General features: G+C 37.6%; 1 protein-coding gene across 1 annotated transcript in view; it reads right to left on the reverse strand.

Moving 5' to 3' along the window:
- LOC109080795 (ephrin type-A receptor 7-like) overlaps nt 1–19,226 on the reverse strand; it is a 57,568-nt gene that overhangs the window by 15,567 nt on the left and 22,775 nt on the right. The window contains exon 5 of the mRNA XM_042755892.1: nt 14,985–15,320. Coding sequence (XP_042611826.1) covers nt 14,985–15,320 — 336 coding nt within the window. The remainder of the gene's footprint in view (nt 1–14,984; nt 15,321–19,226) is intronic.

A 19,226-nucleotide genomic window follows, 5' to 3' on the forward strand; every position in this document is an offset into this window, starting at 1 on the left:
TAATAATAATGATTATTATTATTAATAACATTATTCTCATTGTGATTAACAATAATTTGATTTTATTATTAATATTATTAAAATAAACATATTAAAGGAATTTGATGGTAAAATAAGATCTTGCTATATTAGTAAACTAGGAATTAAATAATTATAAAAATAGTAAATTATTGTTATTGTGATTAACAATTTATTATTATTACTATTATTATAAAAATGACAATTTTGAAAACATTTGTATTATTTTTACACATATAGCATTGGGTTCTCTAGAACTCAACTGGACATGTGTAAATCACAAAATTGCAATACTCCTTATGTATATAAAACATCAAACATGAATGAAGAGAGACTTCAAGTTATAAATCCTTCCAGCCACAACACGCAGTCCCGTGTGGTATGTGCTCTTAGTTTGCATTCTTCAGTTGTATGAGAGTGATCAAAGAGGGAACTGTTCTTATTGGCTGTTTTGTGATTGACTGTTTCACGGCACGCCTTACTTTCATGTTCCGTGTGAACAGACAAATTGCTTGGGAGCAGAATTCTTGTTATCATAGTCAGGCAAAATGGATGACTCAGCATTCCAATTGGCTTGTTTGGAGATGCGTCTGGTTTTGTTCATCTGTGCTGCAGTGAACAGACTTTGATGGAGGTCATCTTAACTAACATGAAACTAATTCCAGACACGCACACCAGCACCAGCTGTCTGTCAGCCACTGTGGCGAACGTTGCGCAAAACTTCTGAGTCATGCGGATGCGGATCGTGTTTGTTTGCATGTATCTGTCATTGCAGGTGAACAACCCTATCATTTTAAAGTCTCATCTGGACTTGACGTCTTCTTTACAGACGCACAGAACCCAGCGTGAAGGTACAGCTGTGTATGAAAAGCCGCCACATCTTTCTTTTTTAGCGTGTTTAGACAAAGCCCTTGTCGGTACTTACAGATGTATTGCCTCCTGAAATGTATTCCAAGTGCTCTTGCTTCTGTTGGCCTGCAATATTACTGTTACATTACAAATAATGAGGCCCAGAAAGACCCACTGCTCTGTTTTGTTAGTGAACAGAAAGTTGTGTTGATTGTGATTAATGTCGAGTTGAAATGGAACCAGAAACAAACATTTGTTAATTAGGCTTTCCTATTAAAAAAATAAATAATAAAAAGACTATGTAAGTTTTTAGTGGTTAGTCAGTAGATCTGTTTTGATCACACCTGAAATGATGATTTGTTATCAGTTACCAGGATGTTTGCATTAGTCTCAATGAGATGATTCATGGCCCAATTAATTCTGCCTCTGTGAAACATTTGAGGGAACCATACTATGCAACAGGGGCTGAAAGTTCAAGCTGATTTCAGTGCTTTTATTCTTCTCTTTGGTTTTGTTCTCTCTGGCCTGAGAATAGGGTGATCAGAGTGAGAAAGAGCTGATTATTCTCTCTTATTGAAGAGAAGAGGATTCTAGTATCCATCTGGCTCGCTTTAGTGTGAGAACCTGAGCGCTGCTGACGGATCCTCTACAAGCTAAAACAAAGCTCTCTCTTACTCAGCTGTGGTTTCCCAAACGCACCCTTTCCCACTAAATGAGTCAAATCGAAAACAAAAAAAACATGAGTCAAACATTTTCGGTTTTAACTCACAGGAAACCTTAAAAAAAAAAAAAAAAAAAAAAAAATACAATGTTTTTACTGTAAGTAATGTAATTCCAAAAGTTTAAAATGACTAGTGAAAATTACTATGTTTTTTTATTTTTTTTATTTTTTTTTTTTTTTTAACTCACAGGCAACCTTGAAAAAATTTTATTCCCCATTAAAAGAGAACCATTTTATTCCCCATTAAAAAATAATTTATTTATTTATTTATTTAATGTAAATAAACATGTCTGTTAGAATAGAGTAAGTCTAAGCCAATGAAAATTTTATTTTATTACATTTTATTTAATATTGTCTTAAATATTACACAAGTAAATATTAAGAGAAATAAATTAAATACACATAAAACATAAAATAACATAAAATACTTGATATTTATGTTAAATATAATATTCCAATAATGTATGTGATCTTATTTAATGACATAAAACAGTGTAAAAATGTTTATATATTTCTTATTCAATTTGCATCATAATTCATTTTCATAATCCTGAAATTCAAACTTTTTTTTTTTTTACTGCTGTTTAAATTCAATTTGAAAGCCATCTTTTTAATGTATTCTCAGTATTCTTTGGATCCCATTTTATAAACTTTCCCTCTCTCTTTAGTCTCAGCTTTCTAGGCCAAAACGTTACACTCAAACATGGCTTTCAGATGACAGACAGTTAAGTATATTCCCCTGTCTCTTCCCTGTGTCCCTTCATATCTCTATATCTCGCTCTGTACATTGCAGATTCAGCCAACTTAATCGCTCCAATTGAAAGTGCCGGTGAGCAGTCCAAGCTCCCTAGTGCACAGTGCAGAGATAAAAGAGAGGGCCAGTTGACTCTCATCCCCCGGACAGCTGGCCCCTGATCCTATTTTCTGTACTTTTATGAAATGAGAATAACAATATTCTGATGGATAAAGCGGTGGTAACATTCATCTCACTGCTGGAAGGGGTCTCTTTTAAAGCCAGGCTCGTCCGGGAGGGTTGAACTCTGACCTGTGTGTAGTAGAAAGCTATTCCTGAGGTAAACATATCAGCTATCACTGCTATAAATGAGTATTTATATACAGTCAGTGTGTGTGTGTTTGTGTGTGCGTGTGTGTTTGTATGTTGATTTGTGTGTGCGTGTGTGTTTGTATGTTGATGTGCACACCGATGTGACGTTACCAGAGTTTGCATATTAAATCTTATCTTCACTTTCATCTTTAACTCTAAAAACTGTATTTTTCCCATATCACTGGTTTTAGCACGGCTTCTGCAAAGTCGCCGTACTCTGTTTCAGTAATGCAGTAGAGCACATTTTTAATAGGTCTAGGATGTGAAAGCCTTCAGTGTCAAATTTCACTAGCATTATTATTCGCTAATAAATCAGCGTCATATTAACATAGTAGTCAGAGTCAGTGAAGACATAAAAGTGAGCTTTTAAAAAGCCCATCTCCTCTAATGGACTAGATACTGACTTCATGTTTTGAGTACATTTCTATTATTTATTATTATTAGTAGCAGTTTTTATGAGAAACACAGCTTCTTGATTAAACTGTCTGACTTCATAAAACCCCACAATGATGTACGATTAACTGCAATATAAACTATTTAGGTCTAAATGTAAGATTTATGTATTTGAACAGCATACTAATAAACATAATGTAAAACATATTTGTCAATCATACATACATAACTGGTTAAGATTTCTCTAATAGCACTAAGAAAATGTGTTTTAAATACACAATAACAATTTATATATACATAATATGGGTAATTTATATATTTATCAATAAAACCAATTTCTTTCAGTCTCACATTCATACTTTTGAATAAATCTAATTGTTCACAATTAGAATGCATTTTGACAATATGATTATTTAAAATCAAATAGATGCAAACTGCTAAGAATAAACTGTGCCAATTTTAAGTATCACATTAAGTTCATGTTAAAACACTGTATTTCAGATGGAAATGAATGTATTAATAAATTAATAAATACATATCAATTCAAACACATAAAAGTCTACTCTGGGGAAGAATTATCATAGTAAACCATTGAAAAGTTAGTTGAAATATCACATCAGGAAATGGCTGGCCATCAGAAGCACAAAGTGCAGCTAACAGTAGGTCGGCTTAGAGCTACTTCACTTGAAGAACTCCACAAATAGTCCTATAAATATGGTGGTCTCTAGATAACATACCTTGTGTCATTAAGTAATTATTGAGGGTACTTGCTGAAATCGCTCCATTAAATGGATAATGTTTTCTAATTTAGGATCAAAGCCAGACTCCCCTGTCACCGGTGGAGGACATTATTGCGGGTTTCTTCAAAACGAGTCAAATAAAATGCCGCTCAGCGTGTAAGATGAATCATTGCCCTTCCCGCTCTCTTTGTCTCCCTCTGTACATCTATAAGTTGGAAAGTATTGAGTTGTGAGGGGTGGGGGGGGGGTTAGAGAGGTTCTTGCGGATCCTTTGAAGTCTGATTAAAGTCTGGAGAATAGCCAGATTCAAAACCTCAAGCTTAGATTAAAAATTCAGCGTTTTCCCCCTGGAAAAGATGGACAATGCATAAAAATGCAGAAGCGCAGAACAACGCACAAAGATGTCTGTGAATTCCCGGTCAGCTGAACGCTCCGTCCATACAGAACTAATCAGTATCCGATGCCGTGAATCACTCTTAATGGCGCTGCCTCTAAAAGTGGTCTGCCTTACATAAGCATCATTAATCAATGTGCACATCTTTAAAAAAAAAAGCTGTTCTAGTCTGGTCTTTGTTTATTGACTTAAATTACTGTAATCCCTCACCATTAAACCAGACCAATAGCCTTTCAAATCTAAAACCCTCCCCCTGTGTCAGACTGAGCCTATCAGGACACAAAGACCACCATCACTGTATCTCCTCAGGCTTTTAAACATACACTGGGTCCTCGTAACAATGAACATGGCCTAGATTAAGGGCCAAGAGAGAAACAGACGTGACAAGCCATAGATCAGGCCACACTAGCAGGTAACAACTTAACTGGTGCTACTATTTTCTCAGGCACTATGTGGGGACCGAATAGCTTTACTGTAATTGGTGATTTAAAATGAGCCTGGTCATAAATGGGGGGGACCAGGAGCAGTGCTTACTGAATAATTTGTGACCAAGTCCGCCCCCAACTTTTCCAAGCACAATGATGGTTAGAACAAAGCTTTGGCCTTTCTTTTGTGTCCTAGCCTTGTTTTCTTAAGGGGGAACTAAATCCACTTTGTCAGCAGTTTAATTGGAGGATGCTGCTTTTCTATTATGCAAATAGGAAAAGTTTTCAATTCATTTAAACAGAGACACCTCTTCCGTTAGTTAGGGGTAAAAGAGTAAGAAAAGTCTTTCAATGCCCCTGCTCTGTTCCCACACCTGCCTTAAGAGACTTTGTGGCTGGCATTTCTATCAATGATATTCAGAGTGGGTGGTCACAATGTACTGCCAGGTTCATGAAAACATGGAATCAGAGTATTGAGATGTTTATAAGTTGTACTTCTCTCTTGTTTGTTGCCATAATGTATATGTCTTCTGGAATGGGGGATATCATTGGCAATTTGGCAACCAGAAACTTGTGAGATGCTTGCCAGATTGTAATCCTACATTTGGAGCAACATTAAAAAAATAATTAATATATATATATTTTTTAAATAATTATTATTAAAATAAATATCTAATTTATTATTTATGATGCATTTAAATAATTAATTAAATTCACATTCTTTTTTTCAACTAGTTAATATATCTTGTTCACATCTGTCACTGATGGTTTGGGTGAGGGGCTAAACCTGTTTACAGTCTGTGATCTTTCTGAAAGAGGAAACACACCTGTCAAGACCACGTGGAAGACCATTTCTTTCTTTCTACAGACAAAGAGGGAACGGTCAGCAAAAACAGACAAAGCAACACAAAGGTGGCGGTTTGTATTTTGTTTTGTTTAATGCCTGCTCTTCATTTAAGCGGGGTGGGGGGTGGGGGGGGGTGGGGTGTGCTCTACATTTTTCGCCAATTTCAGTTTTTTCCTCTGTATTGTCAGGAAAGAAAAATCACATTCCTCTCAGCAAAGGAAAATATAAAAGAATGTGTTCTATAAATAAACCAGAAGGAAACGTAAGAAAGCAACAAAAGAGCATTTAAAAATATTCTTTTGCACAAATCTGCACAGGTACATTCCACATGGCTGTTAGTACAATATCGTTATGCCAAATCCCCTTGTTTGGTACCATTTACAAATTCAAGCATAAGGTTAAATATTTAACCTCTGTATATATTTAACATAAAAATATTTGTTTTCATAACCAGGGCTCAACAATAAGAGAGATTTTATTTCTGTTTAAGTTTAGATTTGTCCTTGCCTTAATAATATTTTCAATGGTCCCACTACAAATAAAATAAAATAAAATAAAAACACTAACAACAAAAAAATGTTTATGTTTTTGTCTGAAATAGATACATTTATTTACATTTTAAATACTTGTTATTTAAAATTGTAAAAATGTTTTTTATTTATTAACATTTTTGCTTGTATTTGCTAAGGAATATTTAATAAAAAAAAAAAAAAAAAAAAAAAATATATATATATATATATATATATATATATATATATATATATAAATAAACGTATTTATGAAATAACATTTTGCTTGTGTTGGTAAGAGATTATTACATCTATATAAATCTTTAATAAATAAAAAACAGTTTACATTCTTTTGGGGGGTGCGTGACAATTTCCTCAACTGGCCCGAGACACTCTCACACTGGCTCCGGGCTATCAGACCTTTCTTACTGTAGAACCATGATAACTAATCCAAAATGACACAAATGGACACAAAAAGATAAAGAAAGCCTCCTGGCCCATATCACAAGTGACAGAGAAGATGTTAATTGTGTGGTGAAACAAGCTTGTCCTAAACAAAAAGCAGCAAGCATCTCCTTGACAGAACACATAACAATGGATAAGACAGAAATAAGTTTTTCAAAGCTGATGGTCACTATCTGCCATCCCAGCATCCTCTCTGCCTCCTGTTACCCTTTTTTACGGTGTCAAGTCCAGCTGTGTTCCCCATCTGTCTGCCAAATAGATTCCTCTCACTCAGTCTGTGGATGCTGTAATCTTTTTATTATTGTTTTATACTATAAACATTAAAAGCCAGGAGAGCAGATGGCCCTCATATCGTCCTGCAGCTTTGATGAAAAGGCACCAGAGTAATATGGCTGAGAGGCACAGTGTGTGTGTCTGTGTGTGTTTGTGTCACATATAGTTTACAGAAACCAGCAGGTGTGAGAGATGAAAAAATCAAGTTACACTTAGGAAACAGCTAAAAGTTGTCAAAAAAGTTGGCGATTCTGTGCAGGTGCCAATCGTGGAACAAATAATTTATTTATTTTTTTCCTATTATATTCTAGTGAACGTTTATTCTACTTCACTTATTCCCATGCCAAAAGTAGCTAGACTAAAACTCATTAGAATTTCTTTGGCTAATGGAGAGAATAGGAGGAGGTGCGAACAGGAAGGGATGAAGACATAATTAGTTTCCTTCTCCACAGGAGACGTGCGTTGATGAGACAATGAACAACAGAATAATGAGGAAAAGGAGAACTTTTCCATCATCTTCTGGCCTTTAATCAAGTAAAAAAAAGGCCAGTCCCTAAAAAAGGGATGCTATTATGTTTCATAACATTACGATTAGTCTGCTTTAAAATCAATAACAAAAAAATGTCAAATGCACAGCTCGACAACAATTTTCATACTGTATGATTAAATGTATCATTTAAAATGATTGTTATGAGTGTTTTGTGATTTAGTCACAGAAAATAGTATTGGATTTTAATATTAGCCATAATAACAATATAGAGTATATTAGATAGATAGATAGATAGATAGATAGATAGATAGATAGATAGATAGATAGATAGATAGATAGATAGATAGATAGATAGATAGATAGATAGATAGATAGATAGATAGATAGATAGATCTTACTTTACCAGCAAAAGGTATGTATATGTATGATTCCTTTACTGTAAGGTGTCTGACAAGCTTGACAAGGCTGTTATAAAGAAGTATGATATCAGATGTGCCAGTCTGCTGGTTCAGTTTGGGCACACAGATTTGTGCTTATCACACAGGCAACAGACAGGTTTAAAGGATTTGCCGCTCTACAGCTGTTTTTCACATCCAAGCACACACACACTTTAAATGCACATGCACACAATTTCTCTCTCACAGTCACACATTTTAAGTGTGAGCTGTTAAGGCGATGAGTTTGTTCTTGAGTGTGGTAGGTTGCGGCAGCTGGTCTCAGGCACCGCTGACACATATCTCAATTCAGTTGCACACTACCAAAGTACTACCTCCCCTATGATTCAATCCTTCAGCAGCAGGAAATGAAACACTCTAACCCCAGAACAGCCTAACACAGGGACACATGTTGCATGTAAACAGGAGGACAGAGTGGCACATGTGCGTTTGTTTGTATGTGCAACTGTGTGCGTGTTAATATTTTCAAAAATGTTTGGTTAAATAATGTCAGGCTTAAGCTGTGGCTTAGCAGTTTAAAACACATGTCCTGACATGTTGGTTGTGTCCAAAATTCCAATATCATAATGAATAAATTATAAAAATAGAAATGGAGTCATAAGTTGGAAAAAAAAAATATGTATATAAAATAAATCCATTATATATTGCTACTTGATATTGTTATTGGTCAGAGTATGTGTTTTAACTTGCAAGATTATTTTATTAATAATATATCTAAATATAAATATAGCATTATATTTTCAACAAAATAAGATTACCTCTTATATTCCATCTTCACACATAAAAATAAATGTGCTGCTACCCTGTACAGAAATGCCTGACGCAATTGACGGCTTCTGGGTTTAAAATATCCTCATAACCTCTTTATATCAGACTCATTGTGAGCTGAAACAGTTTCTTCAAAGCCTCTATGAATTATCCAGTCAGAATGTTCAATTAATGCCTGTCAGTTAGAACTGGCCGTTAATAACCTCCCGCCACGAAGGCCACCAGCATTATGTGATGCTTCCATTTTTGTTCCAATTTATATTTCTCTGCTGACAGCACATCTGAGGACATTCGGGTGAAAAGGCTCGGAGAGTTCAGAAGGGGGTGACAATTACAAGGAGACTAAAGCCTCCAACTTTTATGCATGGTAGGCACCTGGAACTCGCAAAAAGATTGATGGTAATTTGGAAAGTGTCTGATACTTATTTGCTCAGACAGAGACAGCACATTTGATGGCAAAAGCAGGGGATCGAAGAGGTGGGGGGATGGACTTTGTCTGAAAACTTTGTTGCTTTGCCTCACAGAAATCTAAATAATTGAGCGAGTTGGTATCCGCTTGTCTGACAGAGGCACAGAACAATGAAGTGAATACAAATACATACAAGTTATGGTTTTTCATACCTGTCCTACTACCTCACAGAACAAAAAAAAAAAAAGAACAAAAAAATGAAACTTTTTTTTACTATAAATGATGGTAAATAATTACAAAGTAACACATTGTAATGTTAAAGCAGAATGACTAAAATAGCTTTTTCTCTGTGCATACAGAACAAGTCAATTTAACTGTAAAATGGACCAGAAAAATAAATATTTGTTTAAATTTAACTAATATTAAAAAAATAATTTTAAAGCCCTAAACTAAACATAACGCTGTTGTTTATTAGTATTGTAAGTATTTAAGTACAGTTGATCTGGCAAATCTCTGAACAGCTAGTTGTGCTTGATTCTACTTCTTGGATACAAGAAAGTCCTGCTCACATTCAGTCCAACAGGTCCCTTCAAGGTGGCTGGCAAACTTCCCCTCCACCCTCTCGCTCATGCTGAGAGACAAGTGTAGATCTCTCTTTCTTTTTCTCTCTGTCTGTCTCTCTCACTTCCCGTGACAGTGGCCAGTTCAGAAGGACAGACTGGAGCAGTGGCTGCTGGGAGTCTGCAGTCAGTCAAGCAGAGAAGATTCTGGGGGATTTGGGGGGCTTCGTTTGCCAGCAATAAAAGGCTTGCAACAGGATCCTCACTGAGATTAATGACCTAGATAGGCCACCGCAATGCCATTTAAATGGGAAAGTAATTAAAGTGCACCTTCCATGAAAATTATTCAGTGCTGACAGATTGGGTGACGGACGAATCGTGAGGCATTCCGCACAATGCCACAGGTTAAGTGACCAGAGTAAGGCCGCCGAGGCCACTGTGAGCCAGACCACCAGCGATTTAACCACAGCTGTTAAATTGTAGCGACTGGTCCAGCTCTTATCAAATTACCACAGATGGAATTACCAAAAGAGGGAAGACAGAAAGAGAGAGAGTGGCAAGGGAGAAAGAGGAAGGCCTCTCAGGTAACATAAAACGACATACAAATGCTACAAAAGAGGCTTGAGGGATCCGCTTAACTAGAAAATTACACCACCTAGCACTAGCTGACTGGGGAATCCCGGGAATCAATCAATCCATTCTGCTTAACCCCCCTGCAACAGATTAGGATTTTGCCGAGATCAATCAATAGCCTTATTGTTCCCCAAAGTGTGATTCTTCTCGGGGGTATTGAACGGGATCCATCTTGCAGTGATAACGTGTCGAAAAAGTGGCCGTATTAATTACAGGAGAAATACCAGGAGCATCGTCTTTCATTCTGGGGCATGAGAATGCTTTTTCGCACTTTATAATGCTTGGCGCGACACTTTTGGACATCGCTTGAAGGTTGCAGAAGAAAACAAGCTGGTTTGGGTTCTCTATTTTTTTTTCTAGTTCAAGAAGCTGTTTCACTCGGATATGTGTCACATTAGGAAAGAAAAGATCAGTTTCCATTTTTTCCCTGTGTTTAAAAACACAGGAGTGACAAAGCAGTCCCTGCTAATGTGACCAGACCGCACTGAACAAAAGACAACATTTTCTGTTATTTACTTCAGTCATGCAGCTCGAAACACAAAGGTTCTTTAGATCAAAGTACGGTGTGAGCTACAGAGCGCTTCTCCTCGAGAGATGAGAGGAAATAACCCGACTGGAATCTAGTAGCATTGGAAAAAACTGGGCTATGTATGGAATCCATGTGCCTCAACGAATAAAATTTCTTATTTAAAGTTATTTCCCCTCTAAAGCATAAGATAAGAGCAGCGTAGCGGAGTACAGGGTTAATGTGCTTCCCTATCAAACACTTAAACAACTTTGCAACATCCTAGACAGAGTGGGCCACAGTCAGAGGCAGCTATCAGCGGGCAACATGCACATCGTGCTCTTGTGACATGTAACCTAAGCATTAAAAATCCATTTCCACAGCCTCTCGCCTTCCCTCGCTTTGATTCTGTTTACCGCGCATGCTGTTTGCATCTAAAATGCACGTCTCACATCTGGCTGCTGAATTCTGCGGCGTGGAAAGGGCTGTTTGGTGCCTGATTCCATACTGTTTTCCTCAGAAGGACTTTCCTGAATAAATATTAATGATTATTCTTTGAGCTATTTCTGCTCAAGAGCATTGGGAAGAACAATGGGTGTTGTTTAGAAAGACACACAGAGAGATGAAGCGAGTGAAGGAAAGAGAGGGTGACGCATCCAAGGGCATCTCTACAGAGATGTCAAGTGACAATAGAATGCTGATTGAAATGCTCTTCACCAAACTTCCCATGCAGTCCTCTAGAAAGAGGGGGGAAAAAAGAACTGCCATTAAAGAGAGAAAATTTGCATTCATCTGCAGGGGGGATGACAAGGGGCGTCAATGGAGCAAAAAAGAACATAAAAAAAAGAAATGATGATGATGATGAACCTGCCGATACAGAAGCAGTCGCTATTTAAAACCATTTCATGAGAGCAGGGAAGTAATTAGGCTTTGGAGGAAAAAAGAGAACTCTGAGTAGCCCCTCTCTTATATGGACACATCCCTTCTTCTTCTCTCTTTTTCTCACTTATTGTGTCGCTCAGTAGTGGAAGGATAATTAAAGAGAGGATTCCAGAAATCCTCATTAGATGCATATTTAGCCAACCGAACTCCACCCCCACACCTTTTGCTTTCTGCTGTCCTTACCGTTTCTACTCCTACGCTTGGTGCCTGAAGCAACGACTTTTTCTCATGCAGATGGAGAAGAGACAAGAGGGTCTCATTCCCCCCTCTCCTTTTCATCCATCCCTTGTTTTCTCACTGCCTTTTCCTTCCTTGGTGCTTTTTTGCTGGTAATGTTATAGCTCAATATAATGGTCAAAAGTTCAGGGTTGGTACAAATTATTATTATTTTTTTTTTTTGGTTTTTGAAAAGTTCCTCCACTCACCAAGACTCCACTATTTATTCATGTGGTGGCAAAGCTGAACATTTGTTGTGCTGCTTAATATTTTTGTGGAAATGCTGACACATTTTTTCATGATTCTTTCAAGAACAGAGAGTTCAAAAATATTAAACATTCATCTTTTTTTAATATTATAAATTTCTTTACTGTCAGTTTTGATCAGTTTGTGTTCTTGCTGAATAAACATATCCATTTCTTAAAAGTGAAGAAATAAAAAATCATACTGATCCCAAACTTTTGACATGTAATATATTTTTATTACATTCATCAGCAAAGATGAGGAGGGTGATTATTTAATCTTAAACTAAAGTATTTATTAATGTACATTAGATCAGTTTTCATTCTTGCTCATCACCCCAATTGCTCTTCATCTTTCTGTTCTCTCTCTTTATACTCTTTCAGGTATCTTTTCCCAAGGTAATAAGAGTTGGGAAGAACTTAAAAGATGCCATTTTTTTCTGCTCTCTCTGAAGGCCGTGATAAAGTCATCAGTGTTAATGAGTGTCCTGCTCTGTCTGACCAGCCGGCAGCTTACTGTTTCAGGAAGTTCTATTCTCATCCATTATGAGGTAGTCATCCATTGCCGTGGTAACCCAGGGGTAAAATTGCGCCTGTAAGGCTCCAGTGAGCAAAGAATTGAGCATGCTCTGATAGGGTTAAATTTTCTCATCTCGGCTCTAAACAAGGGGCTGACTGTCCAGGGCTCCTATCGGTTTGCCATCACAGTGATCCTGTTTTATTCAAATGGAGCCTGTGCTTACTTATTAAAGGTTAAAAATAAAATACATTATAAAATTAATTGACATGTCATCCATTTCATTTTCATTCAAATGTAGATATGTGCAAAGACAGAAGCAAGGACGTGCAGTTGATTCGTTCCTTTGGTAGTCCTGTATAATTAGACATATTTGCCTGACCACAATCAGATGCATTTCTTAGAGAGACTAAGAAGATTCCCATGTTCAAAATCAGCTGAATGAAGTGCAAAAAGGAAAATTTTATTCTTTATTCCATTTTTTTAGTCTCCATGGCCTACTCTGTAGTTTGAAAGACATGAACTGGTAATACTGCCACTACAGAAAACAGGACTTTACTAATACATTTTCTCAATCTGACAATAACTAATGACTAAATATTGCCCAGGGTGGCTTGTGTAATTGTCTGTTGTCAGTATGCCAGACATAATTACGCATGACTCTCACTTTGAGACAAGGGTCTTTTCCCCCTCTCTCTGTCCCTTATCTTGCTTTCTCTCTCTCTCTCTCACCCGCTCCTAACCTACCGAGGTGTCCGTGTGTCCTTGTGGCTCCTTACTCCAGCGAGTGTCTCTGTCACGATCCCTGTCATGAAACATACATCATCCCCTCTCACCTTCCTCCTCGGCTCCGTTCCTCCCTCATTTTACTGCCTGCTGGTCATTATCGCCTCTCCCTCTGTGTCTCTTCCCTCATCTCTCTGTGAACACGTGCATGCATGAGCTGCTTGTGTTATCCTGTCACTGACCTTGTTTTGTTGGCAAACCATAAAAACAACAAAAAATGCAAATGAGAACTTGAGTTTTGAATGCAGGAGGTGAAACACTAGGGATGTACAAAACTACACACTCTCAGAATCAATGAGTCTTTAAGTTACCTGAATGAGTGGATGACTAATTGGTCTAGATTAAAAATAAAAAAAAATTGTATTTCTTTGACAGTGTTTACATAAAACATGTCCCTGCATTCAAAAACAGCTGAACTAAGCACAACATAATGGAACAGGAAGCAGGATCCTCAAGATGCAATGCAACAGCCAAAAATATCTGTCTTAAAGACCTTAGCGGTGGTGCTTTACTAAGTATGCTGCCTAGATAGGAATAATATATAGTAATCTAGTAAAAGAGAAAAATAAACTACATATATATTTAAAATAGAAAAATATTATGTAGACAAAAAAGATAAACTAGCCAGCATTTTCATGTCAAGATAAAATAATTATATAGATAAAAGATCTAGATAAACTAGTTGACATATGTCTAGATAAAATAATATAGATTGGCTTGAGAAAAAATCAAGATGAACTAGTTAACACATTTCTAGATAAATCCACCCACTGTGACCATCTCTAGATATCTTTTCCTAACAACAACGACTCACAACAAAATAGTCAAATACTGTATTTGTTTGTATATGTGCACGTACAACAACACTACAGTCTATTACTGTATTATCTATTACTGTCTACTAACCTCTTGTTAATAACCAGAACCAGTATGCATTTGAAGCCAAATTGTATTTCATGGATGCTTGGGCATGAAAGAGAAATCTTGTTTTGCAGATCCATAAAAAATAGTTCATTAAAAAACATGCATTTCTCTAGCATTTGCAGTCTCAGAAACAGCTCTTAAATTATGGCCAACTCCCGAGAGAGTGAGCATGACAGAAAGAGGGAGAGCCAAACACAGGCAACCACTCGTCGAGCTAATAATGTTTGCGGCCATGACTTCAGCACCAATGCAAGCATTTGCCACCCATTTAATTTCAGAGGATAAAGTGAAAGCTCAATCATTTTTCAAGAATTCAACAAAGAGTCTTGCGGAAATGTCAACCATGGCGACTGTAAGTGATATTTAAAGGTGGCGGTTCTTCTAGCAGACAATAAAAAAACTAAAGGGGAAACGGGAGAGGTATTCTTCTGCGTGACTTCTATTATTTATCATCTGTTGCTGTTCACCACTGTATCGTCGCCAGAAACCACAAATTATAAACTGCAGGAAAACGGTTGCCAGATAATTTGTTAAATTATCCCAATGGCGGTAAGTACAGAAACATGAATGCAGCAGTCGGAAATTATACAGGCTTGAGATTATACAGGCTTCCAACCTAGCAACACGAAAAACACCAGAACTTCCTTCTAGCGTAAAAAATGCATCCAAAGCACAACACAACAGAGTCTTAAACCAAATGCTGCAAATAAACATATTTAAAATGCAGATTCGGTTGTATGCATCTATAAACCTGCCAGATCTGCAGTCGAATTGCCACAGAAGTGCAAACCCTCTTACCTGCTTGGCTGGTCGCAATGCTGACGGCTGCAAACAGTCGCTGGGTACGGCTAAGGTCGGACACACCGTTCACGGCCTCAACCTCAAAGGTGTAGTTTGCATGAGCTAACAGGTCGGTGATGGTGACGTAGGTGTCCGTTAATCCACTCTGCTGTGGCAAGTAGCCAACGTTGCTCCCGCAAGGAAAGCACTCTTCTGGCTCCCAGGTGCAGCGGCGGCATATAATCCGGTACATCACGTCGTTACGGCCGCCCGTGTCGGCTGGCGGGGTCCACTCTAGGCTGACGGTGGTGTGGTTGATGTTGTAAAGCAGGTTCTGAGGAGCTGATGGTGGCCCTGTGGTAAGAAAAGAGGGGGATGCTTAGATAAACATGTAACATATTTAATAGCACTCTAGATTTTTCCTCTTTCTTTTCTTGAGACAAAAACCCCCACGGAAATATGAGAAATCTGGGCCTTTGGCAAATCCTGACATGCAATTATACCGTAACCTAGATACATAGAGATGTTATGCTCAAGAATGCTGGGGAGTTGAACTTGAGCACTGCCAAGGTCGATGTAGACCAGGGATGTAGCAAAACAATGAAATTGAGAACAATGAGATACTGTTTCAAGGCAGAAAATCTTGAGATAAGACCGTCTTCCTCCTACTTGGTACTCATCTATTTGGTAGCATTTCATTACTGAGCCAGAGAGTTATGAGTTTCCCGTGGAAAGAAAAGAGGTGATACAATTGGCAAAACAGTTTTTTTTTTTTTTGACTGCCAGGATGAAGTCCAAGCCATGGAAGAAAGGGAGTCACTTTCAGAATTTAAGAGTCAGATCATGAGCGAATTATCGCCCTGACAATAGCAACAGCGCAGGATTCCGCTCAGCCTACAATAACCAGCTCACAGACGGATGACCACAGTGGAAAACAACCCATCATCCCCTAATCCCCGCCAGTGCCAAGGAATTTGGCGCGTCTCATAAAGCAATGATTTATACTTTGCTACTTTTATCCAACCACCAAGCCTTTGCTTTTATCACCCTAATGTTTTTATAACAGCATCGCTGCCTGTTCAATATCTCTTTTTATAACAACTCTTCTTTATGATCTTGCATCATCATTTTTTTGCCATTTTGGAGAGGTTCGATTTTTGTACCTCAAAGTGGAGCTGAATAGGTGTTTTCAATCTGTTCTCTAGGGGAGCTGAGCAACAGGCTCGCAAGAGGGATTGTGGGATTGACAATAGAGAAACTGGTGAGCGTTTAAATTATTATTATTTTTTTTTCTTTTTGTAGTTTACAGATCATTTATAAAACAGCCGTTCACACACACACACAAATAAAAAAAAACCTGATGATAGTTGTGGAATTTCAATATTTAAATTACATCATTAATATATAATAATTCAATTTCACATGCCATTTGCCAGCTTTGTGCAATATTAAAACTTTACTGTTTTGTTAACATAAAAACTAAACATTATAACTAAAATCTATAATTTTGTCGCTACAAAACACTGCCAGTGTAACCGCCCCCTTGAGTCGTGTCACCATTGCCGCCAGTCTGCAAAACTGGGGACATTTACTAACAAAACAATTGCTACATATGCATGAGGGGAAAGAGCAAGCATTAGAATTGTGCAAATGGTTAATATGACACTTAAAGTTTACTCCTCATTAAAGCTAATGGCACACACATCCATCCATATTCATCAAAGTAGGAGGGGAACGAGTGAACGGAGGAGATGAAAGGGCCACCTTTGGCAGGTGAAGAGATGTGGTCTGTCTCTCCATCTCTCTCTTCTCTGCATCCATCTCACAAGCTCTAAGCACAACTTTACATACTGATGCTAATGATGTCCATCCTACTCCATTCCCCACTGGGAAAGCCGCAACAGACACACAAACAGGAAAACTCATCTTCCTTCTTTATCATTCTATTTCTATGGTTACCTGTAAGAACAATAATAATAACACTAATGGCTCCATTTGGCAGGGCCTTCTCATGCTGCTCTTGAGTGGAAGAGATCAAGGGATTGTTTATTTTCATATGGACAGCTGAGACAGGAAGGGCTTCTAGTCAAGCTGTGATGGAGCATATCTATTCAAGCGACAAGGTAGCACTGAGATGAATCACTATTCAATGATCACCATGGAGAGGTCCTATTGATTTAATTCTCGCAAAACGTTAAAGCGCTATAATCCAGACATGTCCACAAGTCTGAAGTCCGGGTCAAGTCTGAAGTCTTTGAGGAGACCTGGCTTAGCCCCCAATGAGGGTATATATATATATTATTTAACTTTATTTAACCTCAATCTGTAATTACAATCATTTAATTTTAGTTATATAATTCATATACATATAATTTAGTTATATGATAATAATCATACACATAATTTGATTTAATAATAACCCAATCTGAAGCAAAAACAGAATGTTCTGACAAGCTTTGTGAAAATTATACTGCATGCCTGAAAGAAACAAACAGCAGAAGACCTGAATGAGATGCATATTCACTCTCTGACAGCAGAAGGCGCCTCTGGAACACCAGATACAGACCAGAGACAGCGTTTCCTTGGTTACCGCAGTAAATAAAGCTGTGCTGAGCTGAAACACTGCTTTAATATGAACTATACAGAGACGAGATGAAAAGAAAATACCACGTAAACTTTTCAGAAGACAGTCAACTCCCCTCAGAAACACATTCATATTACCCCCAAATCAATACTGAGGATTTTCTTCCAATAGTTCATGCATCATGAACAATGAGTGATCTGCCTGCTACAGTATTTTTCCTTTGTGCGTCCATCTTCACCGTCTCTGGTCTGTGTTAATGGGCATTTACAGATTTCATATTTTCACATTTTGGAAAATGATTGCATTGCAATGCAGTTTGTGCAAGTCCAGAACAAAGACTTGCAATAAGGCCAAAAACGGCCAGTTGCCGATCGCGTAAAGGCCAAAGTATACTTCGTCCGTCCGCGCACCATCTGCATTACGTTATTTTCATCATCAAGAGGGCTCGCGGACAGCCGCGCACCCCATGGTACTGCACATGTGTCGAGCTCATCCGTCCACGTATACTTTTGAAAGCTGTGTGGCCATGGCTGTGCGCAAGACGGAAAGGAATGCTGAATGTGAAGTGTAGCCAGGCCTTAAGTTCCAGGGGCAGGTCCTTAAGTTCGGCCATCCTACACACACGTGACTGACCGCTCGCTCGCACCAACAGGAGGAGGAGGGGGCAGTGTTACTCTCTACACTGCACTCAGCCTGAGGGATTCCTACTCTTTCAGTCTTTGAGGAGACATGGAAACCAGTGCATAGCGCAGGAACGGTACAATGGAAAATATTAGTGGTTTTGAAACCGTGAAATTTTCTAATCGCGGTATACCTTGAAACCGGTAATCGGCCCATGCCTACACCATGATGTAGCCACTAGATGCTAATCTAATTCTAGATCTAATTAATCGCAAATTAATCACACATCAATTTTAGCTGAGAATATGCACCCCATAATATCACTTATAAACATTGTTTTAGATGAGTAAAGAATTGAATAAGCACATTACAAAATATAGCTTTAGAATTAAACATTTTGATTCAGCATAGCATAAATAATGATAACAGATGGACGTAAATGGTTTTTAAAATTAAGTATTGAAATATGAAAGAATTATAAAATGTTGTGCTCGGTTTAAAGCAAGATTTTTCGTTCATGTTTTTAACAGGACACACTGCAGCTTATATGTCAGTTAATGTTGCTAACCTTTGTGGATGCTTTTTAAGATGTGATACTGATTCTGACACACTAATATAACCAAATGTGAGATCATAGATATAGTAAAAGCATATAAGTGAATTCCAAGTTCTTGCTTTATGATATCAGTAGGTAAGGAAAAAAGACCAGAGGTGTGTTTAAAATATTCACAGGTCCTTCTTTTTGAGTCGAGTCTATTAAAATGCTATTAAAATGCAACTCGAGTCCGAGTCACCTTCTCGCGTGCCCATCTCTGCTGTAATCCAATAACAACCCATGATGTTGTTCTAATTTCATAATTTGAAGCTTTGTAATAATTTGAGGATTTGTGCACTTAATGCACAATGTTTCTGCATGAAGGTGCAGTAGCTTCAAGGGAAATTGGTTTCAAATGGCCTACAAAGCACCACACCAGATGATTTAGAACCAATTCATTTGCGTTTTAGATATCCAAACAAATATTCAATGAATGCAATAGACATTTCTCTATTGTAAA

The sequence above is a fragment of the Cyprinus carpio genome, unplaced genomic scaffold (assembly GCF_018340385.1).
Source record: "Cyprinus carpio isolate SPL01 unplaced genomic scaffold, ASM1834038v1 S000006753, whole genome shotgun sequence".
NCBI lineage: Eukaryota > Metazoa > Chordata > Actinopteri > Cypriniformes > Cyprinidae > Cyprinus > Cyprinus carpio.